The following is a 15,264-nucleotide window of genomic DNA, read 5'->3' as shown; positions in this document are numbered from 1 at the left end:
CCCAGGAGCGCTGGGCCCCTCGGCCCTGGAGGCCCCTGTGGGAGAGGGTGGGGGGACAGAGAGGTATGAAAGGCATCACCACAGTCTGGTTTTGCCTTGACAGCCTAGGCCATTCCCGCTGCTCTTACTCCCGGGCGCTTCCAGCCCAGGTACAGGGGTCCACCTCACTCCAGCTCTGATGGGGAGGACCAGGAGGAGTCAAGACAGGAAGAAGGATAGAGACCATGTGGTTGGTGTCCCACAGAAGAGCCAGAAGGGAGATGACAGCTCCCTTCTTAGCAGCAGACTCCCCGAAAGCAGGAGTGTGGGCAGCAGAACCCCCAGCTCCTGATGGCGCCACGTCCCACCCTGCAATGCGGAGGAAGCGTCCGGTAGGCAGCCAAGGCCTGTGTTTCCCTGAGCATCTCTTACCCTCTCATTGGAGCCCACCCAGAGACCCTGGGGAGGCCTGAGTGGGGGACCCACAAGAGCTGACAGGATGCCCCCTGCCCCGTGAACAGCTTTGCCCACAGGCTTGGGCATGCAGGGCACCCAAAGGAGCTGAGAAGGGAGTGGTGGGGGTGGGGAGAGCACGCCCACACCATTGAGGGGCCAAGTACACCAGGGTAGCACCAAACAGAAGGACCCCTCCGCACAAAACACCCTCCCGCAGTTACCGGATATACTCCTGCTTCTTCAAGGGGACAGGCGCACACAGGCACACAGACACAAGGGCGATGTGATATTCCAGTGGGGTACATCAGGGGTCCCGGCCCTGACCAGGGAGAGGCCAGACCGGGCTGGAGAGGAAGGCTGCCAACCCCTCCCACGATTCCACTCTGTGAGACAGGAGGGTGGGCCACTTTCCTGCCTGCCTGGGAGGAGGTTGGAAACTCCATCTCTGGACCAGACCTCAATGGGAGGGGACAGAGGAAGGAGCTCTCTGCCCCCTTCCCTGCGAGGGAAGAAACCAGCCAAGTGGGGTGTGGGCTGGAAGGAGCAAGGGGGAGAGGATTTCAGCAAGGTGGACAGGCTTCTGAGTCCAGGGGTAAGTCCATCTGACTCTTCCCTGAGGGGCAAGAAGTTGCCCCAGAGGAAAGGTGTCAGGGGTGGGTTGGGACATCGTGCAAAGTGCTTGAGTGCCAGGTGCCTGAGGACCTCGGCGGGGCGTCCACCGGAACCTCTGTTCTCACTGACTATTGGCCTCTAGCTTGTAGGAGAGCTCAAAGAGGAGGTTCTGGTTGTCAATGACCTGGAACTGGCGCACATAGGCCTTGGTCTGCAGGTGATGGGGCGACGCCTCCATATCCAGGCCTGGGGGTGTGACAAGAGAAAAGCATTCAGGCTCCCAGCCTCCCACCCACCCACCATGTTCTCCCTCTCCCTCTCTCCATGCATGCTGGCCAGAGGAGAGGGGTGTGGGTTGGGACAGGTGCTGGGCAGGAGGGCTCCGGGGAAGGCTAAGGAGAGAGGGTGGAGAGCTGACAAGTTTAAGGAAATCAAGAACTGAGCAGGGACTCCTCCCAGATCCCTCCCGTTCAGGCAGAGCTCTCCCTGGGAGCTCTTAGAAGCCTGGTACTCACAGAGGGGCCGGCTCCGGTATTTGCGGACTGTCCTCACTTTTTCAGCCACTGAATGCTGGGAGATGACAAGGAATGAGCTCGAAAAAGGGCTCAGAAAGAGGGTCCCCCCTCTATTACTCCCCTTGCTGTGTTCTGCTCCAGCTCTACTGCTTTGACCCTGCTCCCTCCAGGATCTGATCCTGGAGGGTCTCAGAAGAACCAAAGGAGGGGTGTAACCGGCTGGTGGGGAGAGGAAGAGTTGCGCGCGTGCACACACACACACACACACACACACACACACACACACCCCGTCCCTCCCCAGCTGCCTGTCAGCTTTGCCACCCGTGGGCGGGTTGCCACGGCAATGCCACCGGGGACAGTCAGGAGTCTGTCAGGCAAGCTGGGCACTAAGGAGAAAGGCTGCTGTCTTTAGGGGGTTGCCAGGAGAGGGGGAAGGATGCCAGCCTCCGTGCCCCGGCCACAATCAGCAGTGCCACTCACCAGCTTCTCGATGTTCACCAAACCATCGACAAGGGTCTTACTCCCCTCGTGCAGGAAAGTCAGGTCTAGGGAATAGAAGAGAAGCCCATGTGAGGAAGAAGAGAGGAGGTCCAAAGGGCCCTTCCCCTCCCCTACAACCTCTCACTAGGGGGCTCCTCTCCAGGTGGGCACTCAGAGTTGAGTGCCAGGGGTTGAGAGCCAGAACTGGGGCACGGAGAGTGTGGCCAGAAGGGCACAGGAGTGACCCTCACCTTTGAGGATCAGAGGCACGAAGGGAATCACAGGAGGTTTCATCTTGGAGATCACTTCTCGGTAGCTTTTGTGGTTCCTGCAGGGGTCCTGGCGTTCAGGGAAGAGAGGTAAAGGGGCAGATAGTGCACCTTAAAGATGTCCCCTACTCCCTCATCCTCCTGCCCTAGATCCATCTCTGATCAGAGAGCGTACGTATAGGTGTCTAGCTGGGGATGAAGTGGGGAGAGGCTTGACCCTTCTCCCTCCTCCAAGGAAAAGGGGGTAGCAATCCTCCCACCCCTCCCCTCCCAGTATGGGGTGGGGGGCAGTCTCAGGCACTAAAAACCTTGAAGGGAAGCTTGAGGAAGCAGGTTTATGGGGACAGAGGGCCTCCGAGGTACAAGTCCAGGGGCAGATAAAAGAGCTGAACCCACTCACTGTCAGGTTCTCAAATTTGCGGAACAAGTTCTTGAATTTCCCTGGCAGCTTCTGTAGAGAGTTTGAAGGAAGGAGAGGAAATGTCAGAGTGGAGCTCCTTGGGTTTCACGGCAGCTCTGGCTAATCCCCCGGTGTCAGAGGGGGAAAGGGCCTGGCTGTCTTGCAGGGGGCTGGCAAGCTGGTGGGTGGGGAAATAGAGTCAGCCCTTGATGCAGTCCCGGGAGCTTGAAGAGCCCACGGGAACGAATTACACTGGGGAATTCGAGTCTCTGCTTAGGTATACGCCATGCGCGAGGGGACTCGCTGAGTGCTGGCTGCAATCCAGTGTCCAAGCCTGCCATCTGGCCTGGGCTGCCTGCCCCCACTCGGGTGGGGATTCCGGCTTTTTACTATTTTGCACAGGACAGTGTCCGTTAGCCAAGCTGAGTGCCCGCCCGGGGGCTGGACCTGCCAGAAGAGGGCGCCTCCCTCCGCTCGGCACAAAGACTCCCCACCGGCCAGGAGCAGCCGCCTGGGTGAACCCCGGAGGCCAAGGACGCCCGCCGCACCCCCCGCCCCACACAGGCGGGAGGAGAGGAAAGGGCAGCCGTGTCATCACCTCCCAGGTGAGCCGCAGGCGGCTAACCGCGGCGTTGTCCAGCCCCATGACCACGGCGTAGAAGGACAGCAGGTCCTGGTTCTGCTTGCAGCTGCGTGGGGTGGGAGGCGGGGTCAGCGAGTGCCGCGGGGGCGGGGGAGCCTTCCGCGCCCCCCCACCCCGCCGCCCGCCGCCAGCCGGCCGCACTCACATGGCTGCGATCTTGAGGAACTTCTTGAGCAGCTGCGCGCGCTTGCCCGGGGCCTCGCAGAGCAGCACCTCGGTGGCCACCCAGTGCGTGACCTCGCTGCAACGCTGCAGCAGCAGCTCCAGGTTGGCCGTCTCCCGGCGGCCGCGCTCCCCGTGGAACACGTAGTCCACGAATTCCAGCTGCACCCACGGTGGGCGTGGTGGAGGGGCCGTGGCGAGGGGGCGGAGGGGGGGGATGTAGGGAGATGGGGGGGGATGTAAGTGGCCGGGTGGCCACAGGACGGAGGGAGGGGCCGAAGGGCAGGGGCGGGAGGGTGGCAAATAGGAGAAAACGGGGACAAGAAAGGTTGCAACAGAGATGGGGGGCGCGGAGCAACATTAATAATACTCTCCTATCCCCTGAGCACTTACTAGGTGCCAGGTCCTTGAACCATCTGATAGACATTACTGTGACTGCCTTATTTTCTTTCTTTAACAGAGAATAGCTTAAAGAGAGTAACCATGGATCAGGTTCTATGTAAGACCCACCTTACTAAGGGGGTCTCTCTCGTTGCTGTTTTTGTTTTTTTTTTTTTTTTCCCCCAGATGGGGGACATAAGGCTCAGAGGGTCTGGGGTGAGTTGGGGTGAATTGCCCAAGGGCACCCTGCCAGCCAGCCTTCTAACCCCAAGTTTAGCTGCACAGCCTGCCAGTCTCCAGAACCCCCAAAAATGGCACATTTCTCCCTCCAGCCCCCCAGCCCAGCACTAGTTACAGTCCCCACCTCATGCACACATCGGAACAGCTCCCAGTGGAAGGCAGTAAGGTGGTTGGCAACGTCCTCGGGCTCCACTCGGTGGATCTCTGTGTCTCCAGGGGAGACCTGGATCTCCTCTGGGAGGGGCATCTGGTGGCAGGCAGGGGCACAGGGGCTGGACTCCACTCTGGGCTTGTGAGGTTCTGCCCATAGCCCCTCTGGGCCCTGGCTCCCAGCCAAGGCCTTGGGACAGAGTTCTTACCAGGGCCTCATAGCTGTCCCGCGTGCAGGCAAACAGGTGGCTGTTGATGCCCAGTGTGGTGAAGACACAGTCTTCAGTCGGCTGGAGAAGGACCTTCTCTGCAGGAGAACGAGCTGCTCTGCCTCGGCCCCAGCCACCTGCACCCTCACACAACCCAGCCACGGTCGCCATCCCATCTGGAAACTCCTAACCCTGCACAGACACATTCTAGACTAATGGAACTTGTGTTAGGTTACCATCAGTTTATGCCATATTTACCTGACATTTTTCAAATAATGAATTCTCTTACAGTCATAAGCTCTTTTTTAGACCCAATATTCTTCCACAGTTCTTCTCTCATTCTATCAGCTGGGGGACACCAGGACTTTTTTCCCCCTTGCCTCAGAGGAAGAGAAGGCTCCGGCGACATTGCAGGATTCCTGCCTTCCCATAGAAGTTGGAGGCCCACCCTGTGTTTTTAGCCTCAAAAACAGCATCCTCAGATGGTCTGGGAGGTTAAAGAACCAGATCCCAAGGTGAGGAAAGGCGAGCACCAGAATCCGAATCCAAGTGTCTTGGACCAGTGCTTTCCAAACTTCAATATGCATAGGGATCGCCTGGGAATCTGGTTAAAATGCTCATTCTGAATCGGTGGGTCTGGAGCAGGGTCTGAGGTACGTCAGCACCCCGGCCCCAGAGCACCGGGCTTGTGAGTTTCTCCTCTCCTGCCGGCCCCCACCACCACCCAGCCCAGCTCTTCCCAAGCCTCACCTCCGGAGGAAGCCACAGCCACCAGGATGAGGGAGTCCTCACGCCCCGCAGGCTCCTCTGAGTACTGCAATTTCTCTGTCACAGAGCCCAGGATGTCCTGCACAGACGCCGAGAGGCGGCTGCGGATGGTCACGTAAGAGTGGTCAGGCATGTAGACCCGGCAGAAGACTGGGCAGAGACAGGGAGGTGGCTTGGCATAAGAAGGCAGAAGGGCAGCACGGACACAACCCCCTCAGCACACGTCGGTTTCCCCGCCCGTCTCACCCCTAACCTTCAGTCAGCTGGCTTCTGAGAAAGAGGCTATCAAAAGGACAGGTTCCACTCCACCAGGAGACTCCACTAAAGGTGCCCTAAAACCCAGACGCCCTGGAGGGCCCTCTGAGCCGCTCCAGAAGCTCTGCCCAGCTTGACGCCCACACTCACTCTCATCAGAGCCCCGGAAGGCCACTCGGGTCTGCAGGCAGGAGTCAATCCGGCGGAAGTGACGGAAGAGTGGCTTCACTTGCTTGCTGGGTGGCTGGCTTTCCTCTGGGATCCTGGCATGGACACAGCTGGGCGTCAGGAAGTCCTGTCACACATATGGAGCTCCAGGCAGGCAGCATCAAACAAGGGATTATCAGAATTGAGTCAAGGATGCAGCAGCACCAGGTTCAGAAAGTGGTAAAAGAGGTCAGAAGGGAGATAGTGACCAGCATGGGACGACTGTCCAAGTGACCCAGATCATATGTCACCTCTTCCGTGAATTCTCTGATCCACCCCACCCACCAGGAAAGGTCACTTTTTGGCATCAACTGCTGTAAGACACTGGGTTAATATTTGTTCATGTGTGTATCTTATCTCTTCTGCAAGACTGAGAGCTTTTGAGGGCTGGGCTTACTTCTTCCTGGATTTTTTTTTTTCCCTACCCTTCAGGCCTAGCACACTACTTGGCACATGGTAGGCGTAGGTCATCCTCTGTTTCCTGAATTTTGCCATCAAGGACTTTACAGCCTGGGAGGGAGACAGATGTGGATACAGCTACTTCTAACACGAGACAGGAGGTGTTAGGTGATATAACAAAGGTACAAGGAGAGTTCTGTTGGCAAGAGGGAGGGGGAACTTTCATCAGGAAGATGTTTTTGACCGTGGCCTTGAAGGACAACAGAAAGAGAAGGCAGTACAGGGTGGTCCTTCTTGGGTGGACCATGTGAATGATGGCAAGACATTAGAACTGGGAATGCCCAGGAGTTCAGGGAATGGTGGGGTGTATAGCGAGTGTCATGGGGGCTGGGAGATGTGGGAGATGAGGCAGGAAGCATTGGCAGAAAGGCAGGGGTGTTGAATGCTTGCGAGGGTGTTACAATTTGAGGGCGCCTGGGTGGCTCGGTCGCTAAGCGTCCGCCTTTGGCTCAGGTCATGATCCCAGGGTCCTAAGATCAAGCCCCACATCAGGCTCCCTGCTCCATGGGAGAACCTGCTTCTCTGTCTCCCACTCCCTTGCTGTGTTCCCTCTCTCAGCGTCTCTCTCTCTCTGTCAAATAAATAAATAAAATCTTTTTTAAAAAGGGGGTGGTGGGGCGCCTGGGTGGCTCAGTGGGTTAAGCTGCTGCCTTCGGCTCAGATCATGATCTCAGGGTCCTGGGATCGAGGCCCACATTGGGCTCTCTGCTCAGCAGGGAGCCTGCTTCCTCCTCTCTCTCTCTGCCTGCCTCTCTGCCTGCTTGTGATCTCTCTCTGTCAAATAAATAAATAAAAAAAAAAAAAAGGGGGTGGTGTTGCAATTTTGTCTTGTGGGCAATAGGGAGCCCTGGATGTTTTTGGAATAGGAGCGTGATGTTGTCAAACTGGAAAGATCTCTCTGGTGTCAGCATAAGAAGGGAGAGGATGCAAGACCATGAGCTGAAGCCCTGGGCAGGAGGCTGTGGCAATAATCCAGGTGAGAGCTAATGAGGTCGAAACAAGGGTTGCGCTGGTGGGAATGGAGAGGAGAGAGACTGAAATGGTCAGAGGGATGGATCGATGGATGGATGGATGGACAGACAGATGGACAGATGAAGTGGAGTCCTGAAGCTGGCTCACATTGGCTCATGAGAAGAGATTGTGAAATTTGGGGAGATTCTGCCTATAGATTTTAAAACAGCCATATAAAATATAAAAAATATAAAATATAAAGAAATGTTTTATGAACATCTACCCAAATTATCACCACAAAGGTAGCACCCTGTTTTACTACATTTTGCTATTATCTATGCTCCTTTTTAAGATTTTATTTATTATTTGACAGAGACACAGCAAGAGAAGGAACACAAGCGGGGGAGTGGGGGAGAGAGAGAGAGAGAGAGAGAGAGAGAGAGAAGCAGGCTTCCCGCTGAGCAGGAAGTCTGATGCAGGGCTCGATCCCAGGACCCCGAGATCATGACCCAAGCTGAAGGCAGATGCTTAACAACTGAGCCACCAGGTGCCCCGCTATTATCTATGCTCTCGGTGTTATTTTCCTCTCTTGTATTTGTATGCTGAAAATCTGTGTAATGGCCCGCCACTGCACATTTCTTCCCAAGTTCACATTCAGTATTCACATTCACATGTCAGTAACTGGAAATCAGCCAGCGAGAGAATTTACACCATGCAAATCAGGAAAAGCTACAAATAGGGGCTCTCTCTCTTTTCCCCCCCAAAGTGCTAGTTGTTAAATATGTCCCAATACACCATCAGATTAACAAAGAAATGGGTGGGAGAATGGACAAGACAGTGACTGGAGGCTGTGCTCTGTGCTACCCTCTAGCAAGAGAAAGCTGCTGAAATAAAACCACACTGGAGTCAAAAGGCCAGAGGCAGTCCCCGCGACAGAGGAACATGGGGGACTTCTGTCCTATCCCCTCCCCCAACCCATTCCCCTCACTTTAGCTCCACTGTTTCCACAAGCTGGTGCAGCCTCAATGTGTCCTCTCGGAGGTCCTGGTAAAGGGACTCATCCTTCATAATCAGCAGGTACAGATCCTGGGGAGCAGAGGAGAGAGAAGATGAAGACAGGGGTCTCATCCTAAGCTTCGCTATTGGCAAGGGCTGGGGAAGCATCTCCATGTCTTTGAACATAGAGGAACCATATAAACTGAGGTCCACTGGCATCTTCTCCTTCCAGGTACCCAGCTTGAGGAGTATGGCTCCTTCAAAGGAGTCCCTTCTAATAGCCTGCTCACCCGCCTTCTCTTCCCAGGCCCACCTTGATGATGCGGCCGGCCCCCTCTTCCTCCTGCAGCAGCCCCTGGTATGTGTCCAGGAAATGAAGGAGCATGGCTAGACAAGCCTGCTTCCGGCCCAGCCCCTCGGGGCCCTCCATGCCTCCTGCCCAAACAAAACTGACCCCTTAGTTAAGAAAAATCCCTGGGCAGGCAGACCAGAAGAAACTGGGAAGGGAGATGAGAAGCAGTGGGTGGTTAAACCCTCCCATATATTCTCTAATCTGGGGCCAGGGACAAGGGAAGTGCAGGGGTCCCTGGAAACAACACCCCTTTATATCCCAGCCTGGGCTTTTGCTCAGAGTAGGTAGGGATGGCCCCCACTTGACCATGTCCATCTGACAGCATCCTGCCTGTTTGAATTTCACTTGGAGGTATCCCGCCGGGACCCACCCAACCCCTGACCAGTCCATAGCCTGGAGCTGATAAAGGCCAGGGGTGCTTACCACAAACCTGACCATACCTCAGTGTAAGGCCTAGGTTTCTAAGAGAGCCTATGGTATTCTACTCAGTGGCGTGACATGTACAATTAGATCCTAAAATAACTCAGTGAGAGGCCCTGTGCTTACATGAGACCCTACAAAGAGCCTGGCCAGTGGCCTGCCTCTAGCAGACCCCAATGAAGCACAGCCGTGACCTGATGTTTACATTGGACCCTATAATAACCCACTTGCAACCAGATGTTTAGAGCAACAGTTCAGTGGGGAGAGGGCTCTCTTAATAGAATAATAACACCTTATGTTGGCCCAAGGCTCTGCAGTCTCCAGAGCGCTCCCACATCTACTATCAGATTCATCTCCCCAGCAGCCCCATAGGGAGGCAGGCAGGTGCTGTTTATCCCCTTTTTACAGAAGAGGAAACTGAAGCCCCAGGAGGTTAGGTGGTCTGCCCAAGGTCACACAGCGGGTGAGTAAAACCCCTGGAATTGAAACCCAGGTGTGTTTCCTAGGGAAGCGCTGAGAGCCCATATCACAGGTGGGGTAGGGGGAGTGGCTTCCTCCTGACCTCCCCTATTGCAAGCTCCATAAAAGGATATTACTGGTGTAGCTCCTGCAGAAATTTCTCCGTGGGGAGGAAGAGAGAATGGGTGAGGACGATGTCATCCAGCAGGATATCTGTAGAGATCAATTGGTGCCACTGACGTCAGGCGGGCACTTCCAGGACCCGACTGGACACTCCCTACCAGCCCCCTCTTGCCTCCTAGACTGAGTTCTCCTTTGCCAGGCTGGAGCCCCAGCCACCTGCCCCGTCATGCTCTACACAAGCGTGTGCACACACACGTGTGAAGGTTCTGGGCAGCCGCTGCGGGGGTGGGGTTGGCAGCTGCCAAGGCAGCTGGAGGGAAGGAGGGGGCGCCCTTTGATGGCCACGCCCACTACTCTTCAATGTATGTGGGAAGTTGGTCAGATAATATGGCAAGCTTGAGATCTGTCCCCAAAAAGAGGTCGAACACAGAAGTGTCTCTAGACAAACAACTTCCAAACACAGAGGTTAGGGTCAGTGGTGTGTGTGTGTGTGTCTATGTCTGTATCCCTCCTCCCCTCCCTATTCCCTACATAACAGCTCTGAGTTCCAACTGGGCAGGTGAGAACCAGCCCCATTAAAAAGGAGAGGGAGTGACTGCCATCTCTTTGATCCCAAAAGCCTTTAAATAGAAGCCCTATGTCCTCTGGATGCCCAGAGATGGAAGGGTTAATGATGGAAGGGTGGAGGGGAGTGGCTCTCACCACTCTTTTCCCCTCCACTCCCCCATCTGGGCCTGGCTCAGCCAGTCAGCCAGGTACAAGGTCGCCCTGACTTGCAGCCAGCCCTGGGGTGGGGCAGGGCAGCCTGACACATGGAGACAGGCAGGGAGCAGGGAGGGAGCCAGGTGTCCTCACCAGGACAGGTTAGGGCCAGGTCCCCAGGCACTGCCCCAGGACAAAACCAAGGCTTCTGACGTCCCTTGGCTCCCTGGCATTTGGTTCTAGCCATGAAAGTAGAGGAGGAGAACAAACACCAGATCCTCTACCTGAACTGTTGCGGTTCACCAATGAGAAACTGAGGCCCAGAGCTGAGAGGGACCTGCTTGGAGCCAGAGTAGGAACCCAGACTCCTGAGTCTTTGTTCTTTTCTCAGTATGCCCCAGGCAAGCAGCGTGTCAGCGTAGAGCACAGTGGTGAGATTGGGCTACTTAGATGTTTGCAAGCCTTGGACTGGTTTGAGGATAACTTCTATAAGTCCCCTCCTCCCACACACTCTGGGAGGAAGCCAAGATGGTTTGAGAACATTGGTTATACTGGAGAATATCAGAGTGGCATGTTAAGGTGATTCTCATTTACCCTGGGACTGGTCTGAGGTTCCCCAAAGCAGTTACTTTGCAGATCTAGCTTGCCAGCCCAGGTAATAGGGTGACGAGCAATTCAAGAGTCCTTCCCCATGAGAAACCAGGCAGAGTGTACGGCACCAGGTCTCTCTGGAAGGGGAAGGACAGGTTCTCCCTTTCCTCTTTGCCTTGCTACCCTGCTATGTTCTTAAAGTGAGTCTGAGAGCCCCAGCCGTGACCCCTGGCTCCAAAGGTGGTGATGAGGTATAGGGCTGCTCAATGTCCTTCCCATCTATCTCAAGGGAGATCGGAGCCAGAGCAAAGGAAGAGGAACACGGGGCAGAGTGGGGGAGATGGTGCTATGGGGGCTACAGTTTGGCGTCTGCCTCTTCCAAGCCAGGCTCTGGTCCAAGGCACAGCCTCCCCAGGGAATGTGTCATAGAGACACAGGGTGTGTGGTGTAGGCGGGAAGTTATGGTTAGGAGAGCTGTATGTGTCTGATATTTTTCTAATTAAATCCAAAAGGTGTCAGCTCCCCAGGGCAACGACAGCTGAGCCAAGGAGAGGACCCAGGTCTTGAGGAAAATCTAGGGGAGCGGTGTCCTATTCCACAAGCCTAGGTCCAGGCTCCCCGCAGAGGTCTAAGAGCAAAGTGTGAAGCCCCCATCTTTGGGCCCTCAAGCAGGGATCCCCTCCCCAGACCTTGCTGGGCTTAATGAAATGCAGAGAGGCAGACCTAAAGACCCGTCATCGCTCTTCTACCTCCACCACTAACCAGCAGTTTGGGGCCTCAGTTTCCTCACAGTCCCCTTAGTAGGGGTGCTGGTGGGGAGTGGTGAAACAGCATCATCATTTAGGGAATAAGCTTCTCAGGGTGTGGCTATTATTTTTTAAAGAGGCCTGTGCTGAGGCCTGCCTTGGGAAGGGCGGGAGTTGGAGGGGCTCAGAACCACCCCACCCCACCCCACCCCCCGCCAGGGATGCTGCAGGGTCCTAATGTCAGTCTCTGTCCAGCCGCCTCTCCCCTGACAAGCAACTTTTGCGCCAGCCCCCGACTAGAACACCTCCTTCCCCACAAGCTGCTAAGGACAAAGCATCCCTTTGCCCGAGCCCAAAAGGCAGCTTGGGCCCTGAGCCTGTCTGGCACTGCCCCACTGAGTGGGCTAGTCCTGTGCTCTGGGGCTTCTAGACAGAATCAGGGACTCCTAGAAGGTCTTTCCGGTCTTGGAAAGCACCTCTTGGGGTGGGGGCTGGGGGGTGGAGCTGGGTCTGCCCTGGGCAGCTTCCATCTTAGTGTGTCAGGCCTTAATTTGGGGCCCCCGAAGGAGGTAGTCAACATCAGGGACCCATGAGAATCTGTGGGTAAAATAGCCAGAAGGGAAGGGTGGCTTAAGGAGAGAAAGAGGTTCAGCTTCTCCAGCTGGTGGTTGAGGCTGCTACAGGGAGGAAGGTGGCACTGCCGCCTCCCTTCTGCATAAAGGTCTGTTCCCCTCCCAGGCCGCTGCCCCACTTCAGCTGACCGCTCAACCCCATACCGAGGCTCCCAGCAGAGCCTCCTCCCCCCCCCCCCGCCCCCCCGCCCCCCCCCCGCACTGTCCAAGGGCAAGGAAGAGGAACCCGGTGGCAACCCTCTACTCCGGGATGGATGGGCCTTACCTGAGGCGGCGCTGTCCCTGGTGGCCCCTCCAGCGAGCCGCTCCAGCACCCGGTTCAGAAGATGCTCCGGCCGCTCGGGGGCGCCCAGGGGGGCCCAGGGCGGGGAAGTCAGGGGTTCACCCGGGGACAGCTCGTCAGAGGAGTACGAGGAAGGGGAGCGCAGGGGACCCCCTCCCCCGAGCGGCCCGGGCCCCGGCACCTCCTCGAGCTGTAGCCAACAGGGCCCTCCGCTGCCAAGCTCCTCCGAGACCCCCGCCGGCTCTCCCCCTTCCTCTTCAGGGGGCGGCTCCAGCCCCGGCTCGGCTGGGGGCTCCCGGAGGAAAGCGGGGAGCAGCAGGCGAGACACGCTCTGACGCCGCTGCAGCGGCCGCAGTCCCCCGGTTGGACCGCCGCCCCCGCCAGGTCCCCCGCCCCCGCCAGGGCCGCCGCAGCTTCCCGGACCCCCGCCGGGACCTCCCGCCACCGTTCGCCCCGCCAGCTGCGACGTCTGCTTCTTCAAAAATTTCTCCAACGGCTTCATGCCCCCCCCCCCCGCCCCTCTCCTCGGGGCCGCCGGGGGACCCAGGTGTCCCAGGCGCGGGCGGGGGGGGCGGGGACACGATGCTCAGAGCCGGAGGGGCAGAGCGGAGGGCTGTGCCAGGCGCCGGACTGAGGTCCAGAGGTGCCCGAGGCTCGCTGGCCGGGGTCCAGTGGCCAGTGGCCGGGGGAGGTGCCAGAGGGAAAGAGTGCTCTCTGTTAGTCGCCCCCCATGTCGGTCGCAGCCGGCACGCTGCGCGGAGGGCGGATAGGCTGCGGGGCCAGTGCCCCGGGCTCTGCGCTCCTGGGCCGGGCTGCGGCGGCAGAGACAGCGGGCGGAGCGCAAGGCTGAGAGAGGACGCGGCGGCGGCGGCGGCGGCGGCGGCGGCGGCGGCAGCGGCGGCGGCTGCGCTCCTGGCCCGGGGGAAGGTGGCAGAACTGAGACCGCGCCCCCTCCTCCAGTCTCCGCCCAGTCCCCGCCCCTGCCCTTTCTGGACCCGCCCCCTGGGCCGCGCGAGGCTTGAACTTGGGCGCTGGGGCTGGCCTGGAGGGAAATAGTAAGGGGCTGAATGGGATTGGCTTCAGGGCAGACGCAGAAGTTAAGGGCAAAGGTGATGTAGTGATTTACCAACGGAGAGTGAGTCCTGGCTTGGGGGCCAACAGGGGCTCTTAAGTATCATTTCAAAGAAGTAGGGCAGGTATGTGGCCTGCACAACTTGGTCTTACCTGTACCCAGGTGAGGCTTACGAAGATTGCTGATTGGGTGTCCATCACTCTCAAACCCAACAGTATGGTTTGTTGCCGTATTTGTGGTCTTTATGTTCCTTCTATAAGAAGGGCTGGAAAGGCTTGGGGTAGATTGGCATTGGCACTGGGGGCGGTGCCCATCTGCCCCTTCTGGTAGGGCACAATAGGTGGTGAGGGCCTGGCTTGCGAGAGGCAGGTACTGGCAGGCAGGTAGGAGCCAGGCAGGGAGCAGCAGGTTGTGGCAGGTCTAGTTGGGCTGAGAAGAGACAGGAGGCAGTGGGGAGGAGATGAGTACAAGGGCACCTGAGCCCAACTGGCAGCAGGGGAGGGCAGGGTCATGGAGATGAGTGACAAGCTCTAGAACTTCCAACCAACATCATTAAGCATAGAGCGCCCCTCCAGAGCTGACATGGCCATGAAGGAGGGAAAGTGGTGCCAATTTGCACTCTAAATGATCTTTATTCCTGATGCCTGTGCCAGGAGCATTCTGTCCCTAAGGATACGCTACCCCAGAAGGAGGAGGTGGGTGTAGAGACACACTCAGTGTAAACACATCAAGGTTAAAGCAACAAGGTGGAGAAGTGGCACCAGGTTCCAGAGGGATTGAAGCTCCTTGGACAATGCCCCACCCCTGTTTACTGTGCAGGAACCAGGCAGGGACAGGAATGCTAAAGGCTGGGAGTGGTGGTTGAACTGAACAGGGTGTGTACTACACACGTCACTGTGTGTGCATATCTGGTCCTATGTGTGCTAGCGCATGTGTTCACAGAACTAAAGCTTTGCACACCCATCTGTTTGTGGATTTGGAAAGGGAACAGTAAAAAGGAGAGAGCAGTTTTGGCTAAGAAGCAGGAATAGAGATCCAAGTATTGGTTTGCTGGGTTCCATTTATTGGACACCCTACTATCCCTGGGGTTAAGAGGAGAAACCGGCTGGAGTGACTACGAGCTCCCCAGGCATTTTGCGAACCAAATAAGAAGAGGAGAGGGCTCCACTCCCAGCACATGCCACAGTTACCAGATTAAGCTGGTTGCCTTGGTAACCTCCTCTCTGGGCAGGATTTGGGATTGTCGGTGAGGAAGGGGGAAGAATTGGGGAGTGTGGAGGGTGTGGGGGTTGGAAATAAGAGGCAGAGACACTTCTGGGAACTGAAAGCTTGGGGACTAGGACCCCACCACCCCTGCAACTACTCAAGGATATTGGACAGAGACTAAGTCCAAGGACTTGTATCAGGAAGGAAAGCCAGCATTGAGTCATGGCCCTCCTAGAACAGTGGTTCTCGCCCTAAGTGCACATTGGAATCCAGGGGAAATTCTCAAAAATACTGATGCCTAGGCCACACTCTAAATCAATTAAATCTTTAAAGCGAGGCCAATGTTTCTGGTATTTTTTAAAGATCCCCAAGTGGTGCTTGCTTCAGCAGAACACATACTGAAGTCAGAACTATATAGATTAGCTTGGTCCCTGCACAAGGATGACATGTAAAAGATCTCCAAGTGATTCAAATAGCTAGGGTTGAGGATCACTGCCCCAGAGGGACAATCCAACCTGAGTGGGCTGCCAGTGCTGGGAGACAACT

At 56.6% G+C, this 15,264-nt stretch overlaps 1 protein-coding gene across 2 annotated transcripts; it reads right to left on the bottom strand.

The window, feature by feature from the left end:
* Positions 1-672: 672 nt before the first annotated feature.
* Positions 673-13,618, bottom strand: LOC111151682 (Rap guanine nucleotide exchange factor like 1). Of its 2 annotated transcripts, none has more exons than XM_022509818.1 (15): positions 13,567-13,618; positions 9,498-9,576; positions 8,446-8,581; positions 8,125-8,222; positions 5,670-5,782; positions 5,247-5,414; positions 4,497-4,594; positions 4,262-4,384; positions 3,500-3,678; positions 3,310-3,400; positions 2,712-2,762; positions 2,294-2,381; positions 2,043-2,107; positions 1,563-1,617; positions 673-1,293 (listed from the first exon to the last, which is right to left on the bottom strand). In XM_022509818.1, exons 1-15 carry the CDS (start codon positions 13,616-13,618, stop codon positions 1,169-1,171), a joined length of 1,521 nt encoding a protein of 506 aa, XP_022365526.1. In that variant the 3' UTR covers positions 673-1,168. The 2 variants fall into 2 exon arrangements, with proteins under 2 accessions (XP_022365526.1, XP_022365525.1); XM_022509817.1 differs by lacking the exon at positions 13,567-13,618 and adding an exon at positions 12,423-12,942.
* Between the last annotated feature and the right edge of the window lie 1,646 nt (positions 13,619-15,264).

This window comes from Enhydra lutris, unplaced genomic scaffold (genome assembly GCF_002288905.1).
Source record: "Enhydra lutris kenyoni isolate GAN:26980312 unplaced genomic scaffold, ASM228890v2 scaffoldscaffold26, whole genome shotgun sequence".
Classification (NCBI taxonomy): Eukaryota; Metazoa; Chordata; class Mammalia; order Carnivora; family Mustelidae; genus Enhydra; species Enhydra lutris.
This window is presented reverse-complemented; position numbering and strand designations above follow the sequence as displayed.

Coding starts and splice junctions, on each gene's coding strand:
- LOC111151682 (XM_022509817.1), bottom strand. CDS start 12,942: ATGAAGCCGTTGGAGAAATTTTTGAAGAAGCAGACGTCGCAGCTGGCG. Junction 9,577..12,422: donor CAGGGACAGCGCCGCCTCAG/GTAAGGCCCATC, acceptor TGATCTCTACAG/ATATCCTGCTGGATGACATC. Junction 2,763..3,309: donor GCCTGCGGCTCACCTGGGAG/GTGATGACACGG, acceptor AACTCTCTACAG/AAGCTGCCAGGGAAATTCAA.